The following is a 19,509-nucleotide window of genomic DNA, read 5'->3' as shown; positions in this document are numbered from 1 at the left end:
CTGATCTCAGGCAGGGTCTGTGCAGCACAATAGGGGCCCTAACCTTGGTTGAGACCTGTAGGTGCACTGTAAGAACATAGATTCTGTGAGCAGAGTATATGAGACAGTTTTAATTCAAGTTTCACTCCATTGCCCTTCTATAGTTCTTTTGGTACATCCACAGGCAGATCCCAGGCTCCTTTTGTCATGCTGGGTAGCTGGGGGGGGGAGAGCATTTGTCATATTGGTTAACATCAGTGTGTCAAAATCATAATAATTCATGTGAGATATGCCATGTCAGGTACTGTTAAAAAGGTTATAATATGTTAAGTTAGATGATAATACTTATGTTCATGTGTAATGTGTGAAATGGAAATTATAGATATCTGTATTTCAAATTGTAGTGCCTGGGCAACGCCCCAGATAAGATGGTGGCAGGACAATAGCCTGCTTAATGGCCCATTAAGACACTCACGGATGCAAGGGGCCCAGGAAGAAACTAAAGGTATACCTGAAGAGTTACCAGGATTGGCCCATGTGACTCTGGACTCCATTTTAGTTCTTGTAACATTCTACAAGACAGCATGGCCAAGGACAGAGGGTATATAAGGCCAATCCACAGGAATCATTTTGTCTTTGTTCCTGTTCAGCTACTGACATATACCTGCCTCTGGATCAATTCACTTGCAACTGAACAGAAGGACTAACACCCATCCAGATACTGGATGTATGCCAGAGAAACTGTACGAGCCTGCAACTCCACAATTATCCCAGAGACTTGATGTATATGTACTTTTAATCATTTGTATGTATCTTATTGCTCTAATCCTTTAACATTTCTCTTATGGTTTGTTTCTTTCTTTTTATAATAAACCTTTAGTTTTAGTTACTAAAGGATTGGCTGGCAGCGTAGTATTTTGGGTAAGATCCAAACTTATATTGATCTGGTACTGTGGCTGACCCTTTGGGGTCAGGAGGAACCATTTTAGTAAAGAACATAGAGTTTAAATAACTGGTCTCTTTACTGGACCTAGTGCTGATTTGGGAGCCAGAAGCTGAAATGCAGTAAAGGGGGCTGTGTGTATTTCTGTACTGGCTTCTGTGGGAATTCAGAAGTGCAGTTTGTGGCTGGTTGGGAAATCTGGCTTCAGTGCCACCCACTAGTGCTGAGAGAATCTGCTCTCCGTTTGCAGCCTGCCCTGACCTTGGCATTTTCAGGGGGCTACCCTGGGCACGGGACGAGTCACAGTACCTACATGGGGATCTAATATTTAGTAATGGGCACTTCAATCTAACAAACAAAGGTCTAACAAGCTCCAATGGCTGAAAGTTGATGCTAGAGAAATTCAGGACGGGAAATACGGTTAATTGTTAATTGTGAAGGGAATTAATCATTGGAACAATTTACCAAAGGTCATGGTGGTTTCTCCACCACTACAAATTTTTAAATCAAGATTGGATGTTTCTCTAAAATATCTGCTCTCATCCAAAGAGGATTAATTTAGGCAAGTCCTGTGGCCTGTGTTATACAGGCTAGATGTTATACTTCTATTATATGGAGTAGGTCACATCTGATTCTGGCTTTATAATCTATATATCTATGAAATCTATGACTGTCTCAGTATCTGTTTATGGGTGGGATCTTAGCTACAAATAGGGCTTTTTCCACCAGGAGATTGGAGGATGGATGCAAAGTTCTCACTGGTTGTTGTTTCTTAACAGCTTAGAGCATCTCCACTCTATGTCACAGCATGGCAGAGCCATGGTATACTAGCACCACACTAGGGTTGTAACCAGGTTACGGTTTAGCTGGAGGTGTAGAGCCAACATTTCTGCCAGGTATACACCATCAGCAATAGGACTCGTGATTCTCCAGTTAGAGACAGATATCTGTACTGTGTGGATAAGAAGGACTGAGACCATAGAGTTGTTCATTATTCCCACACAAGCTGCCTCATGGAAATAAGGTGGTCAAAGAGGCTAAGGATCAGCCTTTGTTTTAATAATCTTCAGGCCCAAAATTTTCAGAAGCAAACACCTTAGTACATGAGTGCAACACCTACAGCTTGTTTTTCCAGATGAATGGAATGTCACTAACTCCAGCTGGCGTTCATCACAGATGCTTGAAATCTGTGAAATTCAGACTGTAGGTGTCTCAAGTTGGCAACCTGAAAAATTAACTTCAGGTGATAGGAAAGAGGTAAATAAGATGGAAAGAATAATAAAGATAAAGCTGCCAAGCTGTTACGCACATTAAATCAAGGCATTTATCTCCCAAGACTGATGAACCTTAGTGAAGATAAGATACAAATTAGTGTAATTCCTACAGCCCTTTTCCATGACAAACAGACAGGCTCCTTTAAGAAGAAAAGAGAATGTCTCACTTGGTCATTCTGTGTACAGGCAAGACGGGTAGTCATTGTAGGCGGCACTAATAGCATCTGAGAATTTGCATATATTTAATCACTGACTCCTCCTCCTTTTTATCTCTCCATAGCGCCAGCTGAAAACATCCAAAGTTCAAACATCAGCTTAGGTTAATGATGATGTATATAAGCTAAACTCGCATGGAAACTCTAGCCGTGAAAGCACATGGTAACTGAAGAGTGGATTTCTGCTGGTCAGCAGCTCTCTCTGGTGGCCAGACTGCAGGACTTTTGAAAAACCCGATCAAGTCATTGTATATTTTGGAGGGGACAAACAGTGGCTTTCTGGCTCTTTTACAGTTAAAGTACTGCTCGCAGAGCCCCCAGCCCATTCTCCATCTACCAGGGTCGGGGGACTCGGAGATTCTGTCCTGCAAGAGGGTGGTGGGGCTAGGAACTTCTGCCCAGTGAGAAGAGGAGGTCTTGGGACTTCAGCCCCTCCAGGCTAGAGTCCTGAGTCCTGGCAGGTGCATGCCCGGTGGGGCAGGAGTCCCTAGCCTCACCACCCCATCACAGGACTGAAGCCCTGAGCTCTGGCAGGCATGCCCTGGCTGTCAAACTTCTGAAGATTGTCTTACGCAGCTCACAAGGTCAGTAAGTTTGGCCACCCCTGGTATATTTATAAAATCAGCAAGAAGAGGGGATATCCCTGAAGTTCAGGGACACATAGATGACCAGGTAGGACAGACCATCATGGCTCCCAGCTACCTAACCTCAGCTTCTGCCAATAAAACTGGATCTGGGTTGAAAAATATAACATAGCTTCCTTTTATTAACATGAAATACTTGCTCTGCCAAGGATTTTAAAGTTCAGAAGACCACGGACCAGCTATAAAGGAGAAAGGTGGGGAGAGAAGATTTTTCTCACATTCGGGGGGGAAAAAAAGGCTCCTTCGATGGGGAAAGCTGGGCTATTGTCCTGCACCAATGCACACTTTATCCCAGCTGAGGGTCAGAATGGGGAACAGGGGGTGGGACTCTTTCTAGTTCCACCCACAAAATAAGCTCCACCCACATGGGTCATCAAAATGAGACACCACACATAGTAGATTGTGCAGGCGTTAAAAATAGATTTTCACATGCCTCTTGATTCCTCTGGGCTCTCTGATCCCGGATGCCTTTCTGTGTGGGTTAGATGTGCCCATGGGCTTTGCCAGGCTCCTTAATCTTGGCTCCTTCTTGACTGAGAGAAAAATAAATGCTGGCCTCTCCCCAACAATACCCACTAAGGTCACCAAAATGAGGTGTCGTTCATAGTAAATTGTATAGAGCTGTAAACCCCTGCTCCTTTCCTCCCATGAGGGATGAAATAGCTACCAAAGTTGACATTTAAATGATGATCACCGAGCACCTCAGTTAAACATTCACTGAGATGAACCAGAAAGTTCACACCTCTCTGAGCTACAAATGGGGCAGTTCACGCCTCTGCAAGTTATTGTTCTAGACTCTCTGCACACTCCATCTACTTCCATTCCTCGGGTTTTTGCATTTTTGAGGTGTTTCTCTTCACAACCAGAGCAGCTAGAAACATACCTTGAAAGAGAGAGAATGAAAGCTGCGATTCTAGAGAACAATATAGCAGCTTCAGAGAAGTCTTGGTTCAGCATAGGGTAGCATAAAAATGCTGTTTCCAAGCCCTGACCACCGCGCCGATAAAAGTACCTATCTCTTTCTTTTTATATTCATATTTCTTGCTAGGTCAGGGGGTACTAAATCTCAGTGGTAGAAAACCAGAGACAAACAGATGCTTGCAGTGTTGTTGGTGCTGGTGCAGGTGGTTGTAAAAAATACAGGATGAAGCATGAACCCACAGGTCAGTTGGATTTTTCCCAATTTTGTTGGGGGCGGAGGGCTGTAGGGTTCAAAACTTGTCCTTGAATTTTCTTTTCCAGGTTACCCACTTCAGCCCAGGGAGTTGACCTTTGGAGGTCCATGAAAACTATGGTTATAGTTCCCTCAGGTTTTCCAAGGACGGTTCTTGGCTACAGTGGGACAGTGCTACCCAAGCTGCTGCTGACAGTCACCAAATTTCCCTTCCCTCTAGCCACTGGTGTGACTTCTTGGCTCAAGGAGAGACAATTCCTGAACAGGCCAAGAGGCAGTGTGGTAGTAGGTTTGCTATAGATCTGATACCGAGCAACTCCCGTGTTCTAACCCGCGCTTTGACACCAACTCCCTCTATGACCTTGGTCAACCCACTTAGGGCCAAATAGTTGAAAGTGGTCTCTAAGTTTGGGTGTCTTAACTTTTAGAAGGCCAATCTGAGACACCTGGGCACTGATTCCCAAAGGTGCTGAGTTGCCCATAGCTCCCGTTGAGTCCAACTGGTATTGTGGCTGGCCAGCACTTCAGAAAACCAAGGTGTTTCAAAGAAGGGCAGGGGAAAATTGAAGCACTCAAGATGAGGCTACTGTTGAGAATCTTCCTAAGGCCTGATTTTCAGAGATGCTGAATATCCACAACTACAGCTGAAATCAGTAGGATTCAGCATCTCTGACAATCAGGTCCCATTATGGTGTCTTACAATGATATAGCAAAGTAGTCACGATGAAGGCAGCATCTTCCAATGAAATGGGTATCGGGAGATGTGGATTCTGTTCTCAATTCTACTGCTGACCTGCGATGTGATCTCTGGCAAGTCCCATCTCTTCTCTGTGTCTCAGTCTTTCTTACAGAATCAACGATTCATAGATTTTTAAGGACAGAAGGGACCAAATGATCCTACCACTCTTCTGGGAAGTGCTTTGAGATCTACAGTTGAGATGCACTGAGTACACTGGACTTGGAAGTTCAAAAAACTTTCTTTTTTCAGAGGCTTTTCCAGCACCCTGTAGACCGTGAAATTTCAGCTAAGCTTCCCCCGAAGATTTTTTAAGCTTATAAAATTAAACTATCAAATTAATAAGTGCATATTGCAGAGTATGTGAAATGGTGGGTGGAGTCCCTTTTGAAAAGGGGTGATTGTTTCTCATTGCAACACACCCATGCTGTCTTTCTAATCTCAAAGTATGTCTGGTATTTCATTAAGATAACTGTTTATTAATTGCCTCTCTGTCTGGACCATTTTCCCTAATGAATTTATCCTCTGGGAGTAACTCATCTATGCAGTAAACAGAAATGTGTTAAATGCAGGGTGTGCTAGACCTCCACGGCTCCAGACCTCTCAAAATACCTTATGATCAAAGCTAATGGCTGGATGCCACCTCAGGTATTGCTCAATTTAATCACAACAACCCCAATACCCCTTTGTTTGAAGGGTGGAACACTGAAACTAAAGAACAAATCTAGGTGGCTAGCACCCTTTTCACTAATTAAAGCACATGGGTCTCTCCCTCTTGTATTGTTTTCTGGAATTCCTGTGTTTACTCATGTAAATTACCAAAATGCTTTGAAAAACATTGGATTGAAGAATATAAAAGAGAAGCAATGGAAATAAGCAAGCAGGCAGGCTTCAAGAGAAGAAGAATCACTCTTGACAAGAAACTGAGAAGAACTACCATCTTGCCCAGCTGCCTTCTGAGACCACGGATCCAGGCTCTCGGGGGAAGCTGCTAAGAAACCATCACCGCCTCTTGCCTGCATTGGTGAGGATAATTGCTTCTGCAGCTAAAATATACTGGACTTCTGGTTTGGGGGCTCACTTTATATGTTTATAAGTATAGTAATTAAAGCCTTTCTGTCATTATCGAACAAGAGTCGTGTCAATTCCTGAGCACACTAATAGCAGATCCCAGTCTGTGAGTTAACAACCCTGGGTTACTATGGTTCAACTGGAAAGAAGTAATTGTCACTGTTCACACATTCTCACCTCCTAATCAATGGTTGTGAATAGGCCTCAACTATTCTAACTGAATGGACTTTGCTCATATCTACCTTCCCCATTGTTGTTCCTTACCCTTGGATATGTATATATATATACCTCCTATGTGATTTCTATTCCTTACATCTGACAAAGTGGGTTACAGCCCACGAAAGCTTATGCCTGCAGAAATTAAATTTGTTAGTCTTTAAAGTGCTACAGCACTCTCGTTGTTTTTACTTCTGGGACAGTTGCATAATTTTGATTGGCTTGTTAGAACTTCAGAATGGCTTGATCTTTCTAGAAACTGCACATTTGTTGTCATCTGTTCATCTTGATTAGGAATAATGCCAAATGAGGTAGAAGTACTGTGTGATCTGTGCTGCCCAGAATTCAGCCTGGAAATGATTATGTGTGTGGTAAGAAATGACCAAAGAATCATAAATAGCCTTGGCAGAACTAGATTTTGTTTTATTTAATAATTGTGACAGATAATACTGATATTTATTTTTACACTTTTTCTTTTTTCTTTTTATCTATTTAAATTTTCACAGTCATGAAAAATTCTGGGTGTTAAACTTTTTTTTTCAATTTTTATCGATTTAAATTTCACAGTTGCTGGAAATTGTGGGGTGGTTGACACAGCAGCAGAGGTCCAACAATAATTTTAATGACAATAGATGGTGAGATTCAAAAAATTAAAGCTTTATAACTGTTAAAAAATATACTGTCAACACCATATATTGTATATATGCAAAATATACACAGTAAATAGCCTCAAATCAAATTCTAATAAGTTCTCTCAAGCAGCAGTTTCTTACTTTGCCTATCTGTACATTTCAGTTATTATGGATGGAAATATTTTAATCAGTTTATTTATTTGTGGTGAAATCAATGTTTTCTCAGACATTTACCGATAAGATTGAACCCTTCCAAACCTAATCATAAAGCAAAATCCTCGACAAAGACATAATCTTTTGGTTAGAGACTGATCTCGTCAGATATGTTTTTAAAGAAATGAGGAACATATCCTTACTCATTACCTTATCATTTATATTCTTGCAATTAGGAATGAAAATTCTTGAGAGGACAGAGCAAGAAAGGAAGCGGAAAACTGACTGATGAGCATTAATTACTTTTCCCTCTGGCTTTCTTGTTAGGTAGCTCAAATCAGAAGCTGCAAGTCAGCACTCAGCCAACTCCGGAGTCCTGGAGGAAAAATGGTTTATATTGGGCACATGAGTCAGAAACCCAGCTTCATCCAAAACCAGACGAGGAAGATGATGTAATCTGGAACAAGAGAAATCAAAGATTCAACCAGTCCCAGAGTCATGGAAGAGAGATGGGGTATATCAGCAGCAGAGATTAGGGAATCAACCAGCCCCAAAGCCAAGGAATAAACACGATTTCACTCAGAAGCAGGAATTAAAGCCGCAGCCAGCTCCAAAAGAGTGGGAGAGAAACCTTTCTGAAGGTATTTTATTTTTCCTTTAATCCTTCCATCTGTGAGTGTAAAAAATGGGTGCCAGGTGCAAATACAGGCTTTCTGTTGGGATGGCACATCACACTCCCATTACGCTGATGTAAATGACTATGCAAGGTGCAAGGCAGTGGAGAATAAGGAGGGCAGCATGGCCTAGTGGATACAACATTGGCCTGCGTCTCAGGAGAGCTGGGTGACCTTGATCAAGTCACTTCCCCTTGCCATACCTCAGTTTCCTCATCTATAAATGGCGATAGCTATACTGACCTCCACTGTAAAGCGCTTTGAGATCTACCAATGATAGCAGCAGCTAGTAGTTGTAGTTGTACTGACTACACACAAGGGGTAGAGTTAAGGTTGCTTGAGCATCCTGATTAGAAGTGGGCAAATCATGGAATTTTCCATGGGCAAATCATGGACATTTGTTGGCAATTTTGAAAAGCTGGGGGAAAAATAGTTTTGGGCAGGTAGAAAACAAACATTTCTAAAAGTTTTGGCAAATCAAAAAGTTGGACGAGAAATTGCTTTGGGTCAAATAAAATATTTTGAATGTTTAAATGTATTTGAATTTTTAAAAATAAAATGAAAGGATGTTTTGAAATGAAAAGTCATTTCAAGCTGGAAAAAAAAACCCAAAATGTTTCATTTTGCAAACATCAAAAAAAGTCAGGGTTTTTGTGGTTTGGTTGGCTTTTTGACAAGGCTCTTACTAAGGGTATGAAGAGCAGCCAGCCTTTTATCTACACAGAGCTCATTGCAGGATTGGGACTGTAGGCATTTTCGAAGGGAAACCACATTTTTGTAATGTGTTCCACTCCTTCACATTACTGACCCAACATCAACATACCATAAAAGAAAAATAAAATCAGTGACTTTTGTGCCTCAAACAGAATTTCTTCAGCTTTCATAACTTGCACCCATATTTTAACATCTTTCTCCAGAGGTAAGAAGACAATTTCAGAAAGTCCAGTTGGAGTTAAGAGTTTCACAAACAGCAAAACGCTCAGGCAGAGAAATGTCCTGGAAATTCACCCAGAAACTGCAAAGGACAAGACTGTGTGGATGTCAGCACTGTGCCCTGGCAATGCCTGAGAAAAGTCATCACTCTGAGTGGAGAGACCAGAAGCACAAGCCCTTTGCCCTGGGCATCAGATGATACAGGAATTAGTGACTAAGAGCAGGCTATTAGAGGCAAAAATCTGGGCACATAGACATAGATGCCAACGTTTCTCTGCACCCGCTGGATGTTCTCTGCACTGTTCTGCTTTGCTCAGACAGCTTCCTACAACAGGAGATCCTGTCCAAAATGTTCATGTGCCAGTTTGCCCTCCCTCTGCTGCTACCTGCCCTTGACGCCCACAAGTACACCCTAATGCTGTGGGCTATGAGGGACATTGTGAAGAAATGGAGGCCGCACTCCCTGGCAGAGAGCAGAGGGTTCAGAGAGGAAAGCCTGGTGCTCACGGCAATGCCAACCATTTCCTTTGTGCGGCTGGGGAGCTGCAGCTTCTCCAAGTCCAAACTCCTCAATGAGCTTCTCAGCTCCGCCCAGCAGCACCACGATTTCTTTATCCATCAGGACATGGATTTTGAGAACGTCCCTCAGGAAATCACAGATGGGCTGGTGGAAATTTCTTGGTATTTCAATGTTGGGAGGGACAATTTGGATCTTTTCACAAGGCCTGTTAGAATTACAAACAAGCACAGAGATGTAGAATCACACAGGCTGCAGCGGTTCAACCTTTTAACAGAGGTCTCCTCAGCAATGGCCATAGTTGCTAAGAGCATGAGTGAGAGAAAATATGTGCTGTTATCAGACATTGCAACCTTCGAACCTGGCAGCATGTGACATAAGTCACCAAAATGTGTGACAAGGAATTGAAATGTAGAACACCTGGGTTCTGTTGTGTGTTGCATCTTAATGGAAAGAGTATAGAGATTTTAACTGCCAATCTGTTGTTAAAGGTGTTTTCTTGCTAGGGGAAATAAAACAATTTTTTTTTAAAGAAAATTGAAGGAATGAATTCAATCATGTGCACCCCTCTGCATGGGTCAGAAACAGGACTTGAATCCTCCATCATCAGCTGCCCACGATGGGCATCCTCTACCTGCACTAAAGATAAAGCTGTTAGACTTGTTACAGACCAGCCACTAGATGGCAACATGACACAGCTATTGGGTTACACAACTACTAGCGCAGTGTTTCTCAACCTTTTAAGTAGCAAGTACCCCCTAACTTCTGAAAATGTTAATAAGTACCCAACACTCAATATTCCACGGGATTTTATATTTACAGACTAATGTGAGCCATATGTTGGAAGAAGAGCTGAGTATATAAGGCCGTGATATGACAGATGTTAGATCTAGTGTGGGTTGGGGTACCGCCTTTACACCAGGGGTGCACAACTCAAATATGTAGCTGGGCTAGAGATGATGTTGGCCAAAGCTAGGAGGCTTTGCGTGGCATGCCAATGCTGGGGAATATAAAGCGCCGTGCCAAATTTTTTGCCATAGATTGAGAGGAGGAAGGGGTGAGAGAGAGACAGGAAAAGAGGGTACCTGGTGAAATCTGGGGCTGTCATAGTTGTCAATTTGACTGCTCAGCTAGAGCAGTGAAATTGACAAGTTTTCTGGGCACTGGGCTTTGAGCTAAGGAGGGGGGCTGCCGCCTGGGCAAGTTGCAGGTGGCTGCAGCCTGGCTGCCAGTCCAGGAGGTGAGTGACTACCACCCAATCCGAGCTGAGGCAGAGGAGACTTCCACATCGGCTGGGACCCAGGGATGTGGGCAGGCAGCTGCTGCCCGTCTTCAAGCCGGGGCGCTGGAGGCTGTCCCTCGGCTCAGAGCTGGGGCATGGGTGGCTGCCACCCAGCTGTGAACCCAGCTGCGAGCCCAGTTCGCGAGACACAGGAGGCTGCCACCGGACTGCCACCTGGGAGCTGGGACCCAGCAGGAAGCAGGGGGCTGCTGCCCGCCTGCCCCAGAAGCTAGCGGCTGCCACTTGCCTCCCAGCTGGGACCAGGTAGGAAGCGGACAGCTGCAGCCTGGCTTCCCGGGACTGTAGCGGCTGCCACCTGCCTCCCAGCTGGGAGCTGTGACAGGGCAGGAAGTGGGCTGTTGCCACCAGGCTTCCCCAGAAGTCGGCAGCTGCCACCCGTCCCCTTCACTCTATTTTTCCCCGGGGACCCCCTGCCTGTGTCTCGCGTACCCCCAAGGATACGTGTACCACAGGTTGAGAAACTATGTATTAGACAACTGTCAAAACCCTTAGCTCAGGACTCCAGGGTTCTGTTTTTTATTCTGACAAGGCAGTTAGATCGAGTCTGTTAGCGCAGAGGAGGCTGGAAATCAGGACTCCTGGGTTATAACCCTGACTCTGAGAGAGGAATAGGCTCTGGTGTGTTAGAACAGAGGAGGCTGGAAGCCAGGACTCCTGGGTTCTATCCCAAGCTCTGGAAGAGAAGTGTGGTCTAGTGAGTTAGAGGCGGGTGGGTGTCTCCTTTGATTGCCAGCTCTGCTACTAACTCATCACACGGTCTTGGGAGAAACACTTCCCCTTTTAGTGCCTCAGTTTCCCCAATCTGTATAATGGAGATGGTGATAATAATGAGATCTAGTCGTTACAGACAAGTCCCCACAGAAGATATTTAATTACTAACCTCATGTGCCATTTCCAGAATGCTAATTATTTTTTTTAAATAATTGTTATAAAAAGTAAAAATATAAGGAATTAACCCATTAATGCAGTGCTTCCCAAACTATGGGGCACGCCCCCACAGGGGGGTGCAGAGGAATGTTTGGAGGGGCACACAATGGGGCCCAGGCCAACTCTCATGGGGGTGGAGGAAGCACCACCCAGTTCTATTCTACAGCCTGCTCTGCCCCCAGCCCAGCTCTGCCCTCATCCCCTCTCCACCCCCAGGCAAGCTCCACCTCTAGCCCCAGCTCCTCCCCCATCCCCAGTTCTGCCCCCAGCTTCGCCTTCAGCCAAAGGTCCTCTGCTGAGCCAACTGTGCAGTGATGCGGGGGGGGGGGGGAAAGGGGGCACAGACAGATTCCATTACTGGTAAATGGGAGGAGTGCGACAGGAAAAATTTGGACACCATTAATGATTGGTCTCAAAAAGTAGGAATTTTACCTAGACACTTAAACAATGCTGCCATCCCAAGTGTTCAAAACCATGAGCCAGGTCCCCAACAATCATGAGATTGTCTTAAAAATCATGAGATTAAAAATTAGTGGAGGTCTTTTCTTTGCCTTCAGGGCACACCCAGTCTCAGCTCGTGTTTTCAAGCCTTTCTCTGCATCCAGGAGGTCTAGAAAGTCATGTCTGTTCAAAATGAAAGCGAGGAGTCACATCAATCTAGGAGCTGGCGCTTTAAGTAAAATACTTAACAGTGCAAGAGTTGGTGACAATGTGAGGGTGTTAAGGCCACTGTAAGGGAGTGTATGGGAGCTTTCCAGCTGGAAAAGCTTAGGATCGATGCATGTATCCATTACAGGGAAGGATTTCCAGTGAGCTGCATTCACTCTACTTTACTGCTTCCCCCACCCACCTTGCCATGCATCCTGTCTGCAGATGCAGAAGCCACTTTCCGAATTTATTTCACTTTTGGGTGGCCTTGTGGTTTGCTCGGGGCCCCATCTGAGGAGCTGATATGAGAGGACAGGGAGAGACCTCTTACTGGATGATCTAGGGGAGGGTGATTTCAAGAGATTCAAGAACAAGCTGCAAAGAGCCCAGCTGGTGGAGGGTATAAAGCCATCTCCTGGGGCTGACTGGAGAAGGGGGACGGATGGTAACAACCTGCTGATCAGTTGCTATGAGGAGCAGGTGACTGGGAGACATCAAACAGAGAGACCTGGTAGAGAGGCTCCTGTGACTGGAGCGGAAATGGTCTTTGCTCTCCATTGTTTCCCCAGTTGATGTCCTGTGAGCTTTGGTCAATATTTTGTGCTGTGTCCATTTCGTTGGTTCACTGTAGTCGACCTGTCCTTTTGTCTGTCAGGATTTTTCATGCAGCAACAGGGAAGTGAAAAACTGTTGGAAAATGGAGAAAATCTAGAAATAAAATGGCAGACGTTTACCTAGGTTCCACGCGCAGCATCTGAGGCCACTACTCACTCATTTTTTTAAAATTGAATGGATTTAAAATGGACAGCTTCCCTTTAATGTTTATTCACACACAGTCTGAATCTGGATCTAAGGGTACGTCTACACCGAAATCAGGAGGTGTGCCTGTAACTTATATAGACATACCTGATCTTGCTTTAATCTCACTAGTTCACCTGCCAGCAGCAGGGAAGACACAGCAAGATGCACTTCAGCATGGGCTGTACAAGCCTGTATGGGAGCCTGGGTAATTACCCACATGGCTAGCCCACTCTGAAACCTGGGCTGCTGCTGGTACCTGAGCTACAGAGATCAAAGCTAGCGGTGGCATGTCTACTCAAGCTGCAAGAAATAACCTAAATGTTTAAGGACCGTTGCAAACTTCATGTCAAATGTTTTCAAAAAAGAGGTCCCACAAATGTCCTGTCTGCTGTTGCATTATTAAAAAATAATGTCAAGCCCTCCCAAAATCATGAGTGGTTTAAAAGAGATCTTTTTAAATTGATACATTTGGGGTTTCTTTTCTTTGTCTGCTGCTTTCTGAGGGCTAGGATCACATTTGGGTCATATTTACAGATTTTTCTCTGAAATGAGGAAGGCTGGAAACTTTCTCTTTAGCAAAAATTAAAGCTGAATCTCAGTCAAGGAACCCAAGAGCTAGGGATTTAAAAGAAAACAAACATGATCATGAGCCTTGTGAGAAGAACAGATTTTTCCATCTTAAAGGAGTAATTGCAAGAGATGAACTGATCTATCCCAGACTTTGGGAATAATTGAATACAGATTGGTATTCTCTGGTTACCACAGTTCAGCTGGGATCAATCAAATGGGAAAATAAAAAGACAGTTTAAGGCCTGAGTCCAAGAAAGGAGCAGTAACATGGTCTGTTGGAGTCAGGACACCTGGATTCTTTACCAGCTTTTCCACTGACTTGGTATGCAAATTCTCTGTGTGAATTTCTTCCCCTGGCTATGTTGGATCAAAAGGAGTTAGATCTCTCTAGGCCTTTATGCTTTCATCTGTAAAACAGAGGATTATTAATGAAATTATACTCCACATCTATGGTGTTTATATGCCCCTATCATCATAGTATCTGAGCACCTGACAGTCTTTAATATGTTTATCCTGACATATCACAGTTTTATTATCCCCACTTTACTGATAGGAAACTGAGGCACAGAGGCTACGTCTACACCATGAAACAAAAAAAAAAACCCATAGCAGCAAGTCTGAGTCTAGATCAACATATTCAGGCTCACAAAGCTCATGTTACAGTGCTAAAAATAGCCACACAGGCATTCCTGCTCCACCCTCTGAGATCCGCCCCCTTTGCTGGGTTTCAGAACCCAAGTGGGAATGTCTAGTGGCTATTTTTAGCCCCATAGCACAGGCCCAAGTTTGTTAGACCTGGGCTCTGAGACTCTTTGGTTTTTTTGCTGGGTAGACATACCCAGAGAGACTAAGTGATTTGCCCAAGATAACGTAGGAAATCTGTGGCAGAGCCAGCAATTGAATGTGGTCTTCTGAGTCAAAGGCTGCTGCCTAACCATGGATCCACCCTTCCTCAATACTTATGTGAAATCTACAAATGAAATAACTGTTATTTTCAAACACTGGCCTGTGACTCAACCAATCTGCTCTGTGCGTGTGCGTATCAGAGTCCTGTCTTGCTGCTTTAACTGCGGTTTTACTTGTTAGCATTGTGGAGTCAAGATTTGAGCCAGATTCAGTTCTGACTCCTGTGTCACACACGCGTTGTTTTTTTTCTTAACTTAGTTCAGACTGCAGGCCTGTCATTGCTGACGATGGGAGAAGGAGAGAGCCCCTCTGTCCCAGGCTCTGTTTGCAGGGTTGGTATCTAGGCACCGTCTAAATGGGAGACGAATATTCTGCTGTTATTTTTTCAGCATCTCAGCCAGGACACTAGGTGGGTGATTAACATTTGCTGCGTCTCACCCCAGAGGCGACTGCATTTCAATGTTGGGTGATCATCTAGTATGCGATATGCTATGTCCAAAGAACAGACTAAAGAGCTCAAGCTGGAAAAAGAGGGACGTCTAGAACTGGGCGAAGTGGAGGGGATTCTGTTTTCCAAGGCCACCTGGAATGAATGGCAGCAGATCCACAGTTTCCAAGCCATGCCCAATGACACTGGGTTTACTAAGGAGAAGGCTATGGAAAAAGGAAGGAGCACTCAGACTCAATGTGCACGCACGTCTATGGCTGGGAGCACTGTTAAAGTGCTTCCTCTGGCGTGGAGGGGAAGGCTCAGTAGACTGCTCACAGACGAGCGTTGAAGGCAGTAGATAGCATGTGAAGGAGTGTCAGGGTGGGCTAGCGCTTGGATGGGAGAGACGCAGGGAAAATCCCAGGGTGCTGCAGGAAATAGTATTGGTGACTCAGTAGCAACCTAATTCCCCAATGTGGTGCTAGGGGGCACTGTGTTACAGGGAGGGGGGCTCAGTAGGGGGTGCTCTCCCTTCACACTCACTCCTGGCCCTGTGCCCCAGTGTGGCTCTAGCGGGCGCTGCATGGCAGGGAGTGGGGTGGTAGGCTCAGTAGGTAGGGATGCTCTGGCTTATAATGACCTGACCAACAGAGCACTAGGGTGCGCTGTGCTGCGGGAGGTGATGTCTTGGGGAAGATACATGGAGAGTACATCGTTATTTCTTTTTGACCAGAAAGGTAGTGAATTTGGGGGGTCCTGTGGGTTGTTTCGGTTACAAGGAGAAATGAACATTGGAATTGGTATTTCTTTGATGCAGTCCTGTTTGTTTACAAGGACTATACAGAGACATCTGATCTGAACGGAGCAGGGAACAAGCCACAGGGGACCGTTTCTTTGTTCACAGTCCCAAGCCTTTTTCCAGCCAATTCTCTGCCCAAAAGCTCCCTCTTGCACAGCTTTTTCTAGGGGTCATGTTACAGGGCTTTTCTGTCTGCCTCTGGGGCTTCCTTGCTGTTTGCTTCCCACAGGCACACAGCTGCAATCAAGGGAGACAATCCCCAGCTTCCTGTATTTGCATTCAGTCTAGTCTTTGAGCAGTGGCTTTTATCAGCAATCCCCAGGGTGGCTTTTCCCTTTGTTTCGGCTGTCACTAAGCAAAAGAGCATTTGATTGCTACCTCATTCAGCCTGAATGGAATATCCCTCGTTCTTATCTAGCATTTTCCATCATCAGATCTCAAAGCGCTTTGCAAACGAGGTTGGCGTCATTATCTTCATTTAAAGATGGGGAACATGAGGCACAGAGAGGGGAAGTGATTTGTCCAAGGTCCCCCAGCAGGCCCAGGGCACAGCTGGGCCTAGAAGCCAGGTCTGGTGCTTTAGCCACTAGGCCTGGTGTCTAAAGGCAGCCAGTAAACCCAACCTCCTTCATAACAATATGAACACAGAGGGTTTGGTTGGAATGAACCCACCCCTCCATTCCCTGTGGGAAGGAATGACGTGGCCCAGGAGATAGTAGACATGATGGCAAGACAGGGACCTGGAGAAGTGCGAGCGTGCCCCAGTCTACCACCGGCACCCCTCCATTGAGTGGGCTCATCTGCCCCAACCCTCAGGTAGGTGCTGCTTGGGTGGACAGGGTTGGTTTTCACACAGAACCTCACTCCCGCTTGCAGGTGTGCAGCAGGCCCAAGCCATGCCCCTGCCACGGACCCTGAAAACCCACCTCCTCATCCAACTGCTGCCTCCGTCCTTCTGGGAGCAGCGGTGTAAGGTAACTGTTCTTCTAAGCTCCATGCCCCCAATCCCAGTGCTTTTAAAGAGCCACTGCGCCCCACCCCAGAGGTGACTGCATTTCAGAGACAGATGAGCGATCTCTGTGCAGTGCTGCCCGGTGTGGATCTTTGACCACTACTGTGCTTCACCGCAGAGGTGGCTGCATTTCAGCGATCTCTGTGCAGCACTGCTGTGTGGATATTTAACAGCTAGGAACAGAGGTGTAAGGTAACTCACCGCTAAACTGGAGCTAAGAGACCCCCTTGCCTACATAGCAAACTCCCCTCTCTCTCTCTCTGTTGTTCCTGACCAGCCACACAGTTCCTGTACGTGGCTCATAATACTAAGGACTTCATGGTCTCCTACTATCACTTCCAGAGAATGAGCAGGGGGTGCCTGACCCGGGCCCCTGGCACGAGCTCAGCCCAGCTCCTTGCCTTGGCATCCAGGGATTCTTCTTCCTGTTGTCCGTCCTAGGCGGAGTGCCCCTGCTGGGAATCACCCCCACCCCTGTGCCCTCGGCCCTGGGGTTCCCCCTAGAGTACCCACCCTGGGGACAGCACCCCCTGCTGTTTCCCCCCCAGAGCCTCCCTGCCCCGGGAAAAGCACCCTTCTGCTGGAGAATTACCCCACCCCCACGCCCTCCAGAACTTCCCACCTCAGGGGGAGCACTGCTTAGTGGTGAGAGCTCCCCCATCTCTGCACCCTAAGTCCTTGAGTCCCCCCTGCCTAGAGCCCCTGCCCCCAAGAAGAGCACCCCCTACTGGGGAGACACCCCCCATTTCCATGGTCTCAGCCCTGGGGTCCATCCCTCCACAAGGCTCCCAACTGTGGGGAGAGTGCCTTCTGCTGGGGAGACCCCATTCTGCGCGCTCAGCTCTGGGGTCCTCAGAGAGTGCCCCCTTTCTAGGGATACGCCCAATTGCCCTGCAGCTCCCCTTGTGCTCGCTGTGCTGTGTCCCTGCAGTGGACTGGGGTGGGGCACGTGAAGGGCTGGTGGAAGGCGAGGGACATGCACTGTGTGCTCTTCCTCTTCTACGCGGACATGAAGAAGGTGAGCGGCTCTGTGGGGAGGACCTCGGGAGGGGCTGAGGCATGACTCCCCGATACAGGCTTTGAAACTACAGCATGGGGGACTCCACATGTGAGTGGAGGAGAAATGAACCCATCCCAGCTTGGGTCCTTCAAGAGAAGAGGAGATGGGATTCCAGCGCTGCGAGCTTCCCTGCAGCAGTGCGCTGCTATAGAATCCAGGTCTGTGAGCTTCCCTGCAGCAGTGCCCTGACAGGGATTCAAGCTCAGTTAACTTCCAGACAGGATTGCCATGGCAGTGCCTAGCAGGGCCCCCCGTGCTGTGAGCTTCCTCGCAGCAGTGCCTTCCCCGCTGAAGTGTGAGATCCAGACGGTGACCCAGTTCCTGGGGAAGAAGCCAGCCTAGGAGCTTCTGGAGAAGATCATCTATCACACATCATTCAATGTCATGAAGGGCAATGCCATGGCTAACCACTCCGGCATCCTTCAGTCCATCGTGGACCAGTCCATCTCCCCATTCATGCGCAAAGGTAACACAGTCCTTAGACCTGCCCCTGTGACGGGCTCCAGCCCACCCCAGGCTGGTGATGGATGTGTGACCCCCACCCTAGGTCATACAGTTCTGAGACAGGCTGTACAAACCCTGTTCCTGTCTGCACAGGAGATCCCCAGTAGCCCGAGGTTTAATGAGTGACATCTAGCTTGGCTGTTAAGCTTCAGAAGAACATTTAAAAGGGGGGAAGTCCAGTCGGTGGAGGTTTGGGTCCTTGCCCTGCTCAGCTCACAGCAGTGCTCAGCAGGGCCTTGAAGGCTGCGAGCTTCCTCAGAGCAGTGCCTCGTCCACTGCGATAGGCCTAGTGCAGATGCTGGTTGTGGATGCAGAGATTGTGTCTAAGGTCCTAGACCTTCTCCTCCATCCCCCTGGCCACTCCTCTCTCTGCATCTCTGTTGGCTGCAGGGACCGTGGGGGACTGGAATAACGGCTTCCCTGTGCTCACTCAGAATGAGTGCTTTGATGAGGACTGTGAGAAGAAGGTGGCTGGGACCAATCTTTGTTTCACTTTTCTTTCCCCCCGCCTCTCTCAAACCACATCTACCAGCAACCCGGCCAGTGAGGGAGAGGAAGTTGAGTACACTATAAATTGAAGTGCTTTCAAAAGATGAATGGAAGTTCACCAGACCGGAGTCTTGGAAGGAAAATGCTGAGTCTTAAGGTTACATGGAAAAATAATGCAGATTAAGAACCCTACAATGAGCATATGTAACTATAGCTTATGCCCCCAAGCCACCTTTGCCACCCCCGGAATCTCTAGCAGCCTCTTCCAAAGCGACAGAGCTTCTGCCACGGACCATGTCGCAGACCAAGCCCCAGTGCTTTTCTGTGGGGCAGCGTTGAGGGTTCCTCCACTATGTAAGGCTGGCCCCTTTGTCTCATTCTGAGCTCCTCATCCCCTCCCATTCCCACCTACTGCTCCTAACTTCCTCCTGATTTGTCGTGGTCTGTCTCTACAACTGCTTGGAAAATGGGGGCTATTCCCTCCCTTGGAAAATGATAATTTTTTCATGAAGACCTGAATACCACATGTCAGTTTAGAAATGGTGCCTTATGGGAGTTGGGGTTTGGGTATCTCCTGCTCCTGTTGTCCTGGAGTACTGTGATTCAGTTTCCCCTCTTTCCAATGGAGATCACAGAAAGGAAAAGTGGCTTGTCCAGGTTCATGCAGTAAGTTGGTGGAAGAGTTGAGGATATAACCCAGCAGTCCTGGCTCCCAGACCCCCGCTGCAGTCACCCACTAGACCCCACTCCCCTCCCAGGGCTGGAGATAGAACCCAGGAGTCCTGGCTCCCACCCCCACCCCCCAATCCACTAGACCTTTTTGGCATAGAAGTAAAATGGAGGCTTTGATCATGAAATTCCCCTGGCTGTCAGAATAAAGCCATTAACACATAGAATCA

The 19,509-nt window shown here is 46.6% G+C and overlaps 1 protein-coding gene and 1 pseudogene across 1 annotated transcript; both read left to right on the top strand.

Annotated features, from left to right (window-relative positions):
- The first annotated feature begins 4,952 nt into the window (after positions 1 to 4,952).
- Positions 4,953 to 9,570, top strand: LOC137150666 (up-regulator of cell proliferation-like). Its single transcript, XM_067544647.1, has 2 exons — positions 4,953 to 4,980; positions 8,899 to 9,570. Exons 1-2 carry the CDS (start codon positions 4,953 to 4,955, stop codon positions 9,534 to 9,536), a joined length of 666 nt encoding a protein of 221 aa, XP_067400748.1. The 3' UTR covers positions 9,537 to 9,570.
- Positions 9,571 to 14,602: 5,032 nt separating this feature from the next.
- On the top strand, positions 14,603 to 18,664 carry LOC137150671 (sulfotransferase 1C2-like; annotated as a pseudogene).
- The last annotated feature ends 845 nt before the right edge of the window (positions 18,665 to 19,509 follow it).

Source organism: Emydura macquarii, unplaced genomic scaffold (genome assembly GCF_026122565.2).
Source record: "Emydura macquarii macquarii isolate MOO-44397 ecotype Brisbane River unplaced genomic scaffold, CSIRO-AGI_Emac_v2 contig_1003, whole genome shotgun sequence".
Classification (NCBI taxonomy): domain Eukaryota; kingdom Metazoa; phylum Chordata; order Testudines; family Chelidae; genus Emydura; species Emydura macquarii.
This window is presented reverse-complemented; position numbering and strand designations above follow the sequence as displayed.

Excerpts from the sequence above, each read along its gene's own strand:
- LOC137150666 (XM_067544647.1), top strand. The coding sequence starts at position 4,953 with ATGAAGGCAGCATCTTCCAATGAAATGG. Across the intron at positions 4,981-8,898 it reads AGCATCTTCCAATGAAATGG|ACATAGATGCCAACGTTTCT; the intron begins GTATCGGGAGAT and ends CTGGGCACATAG.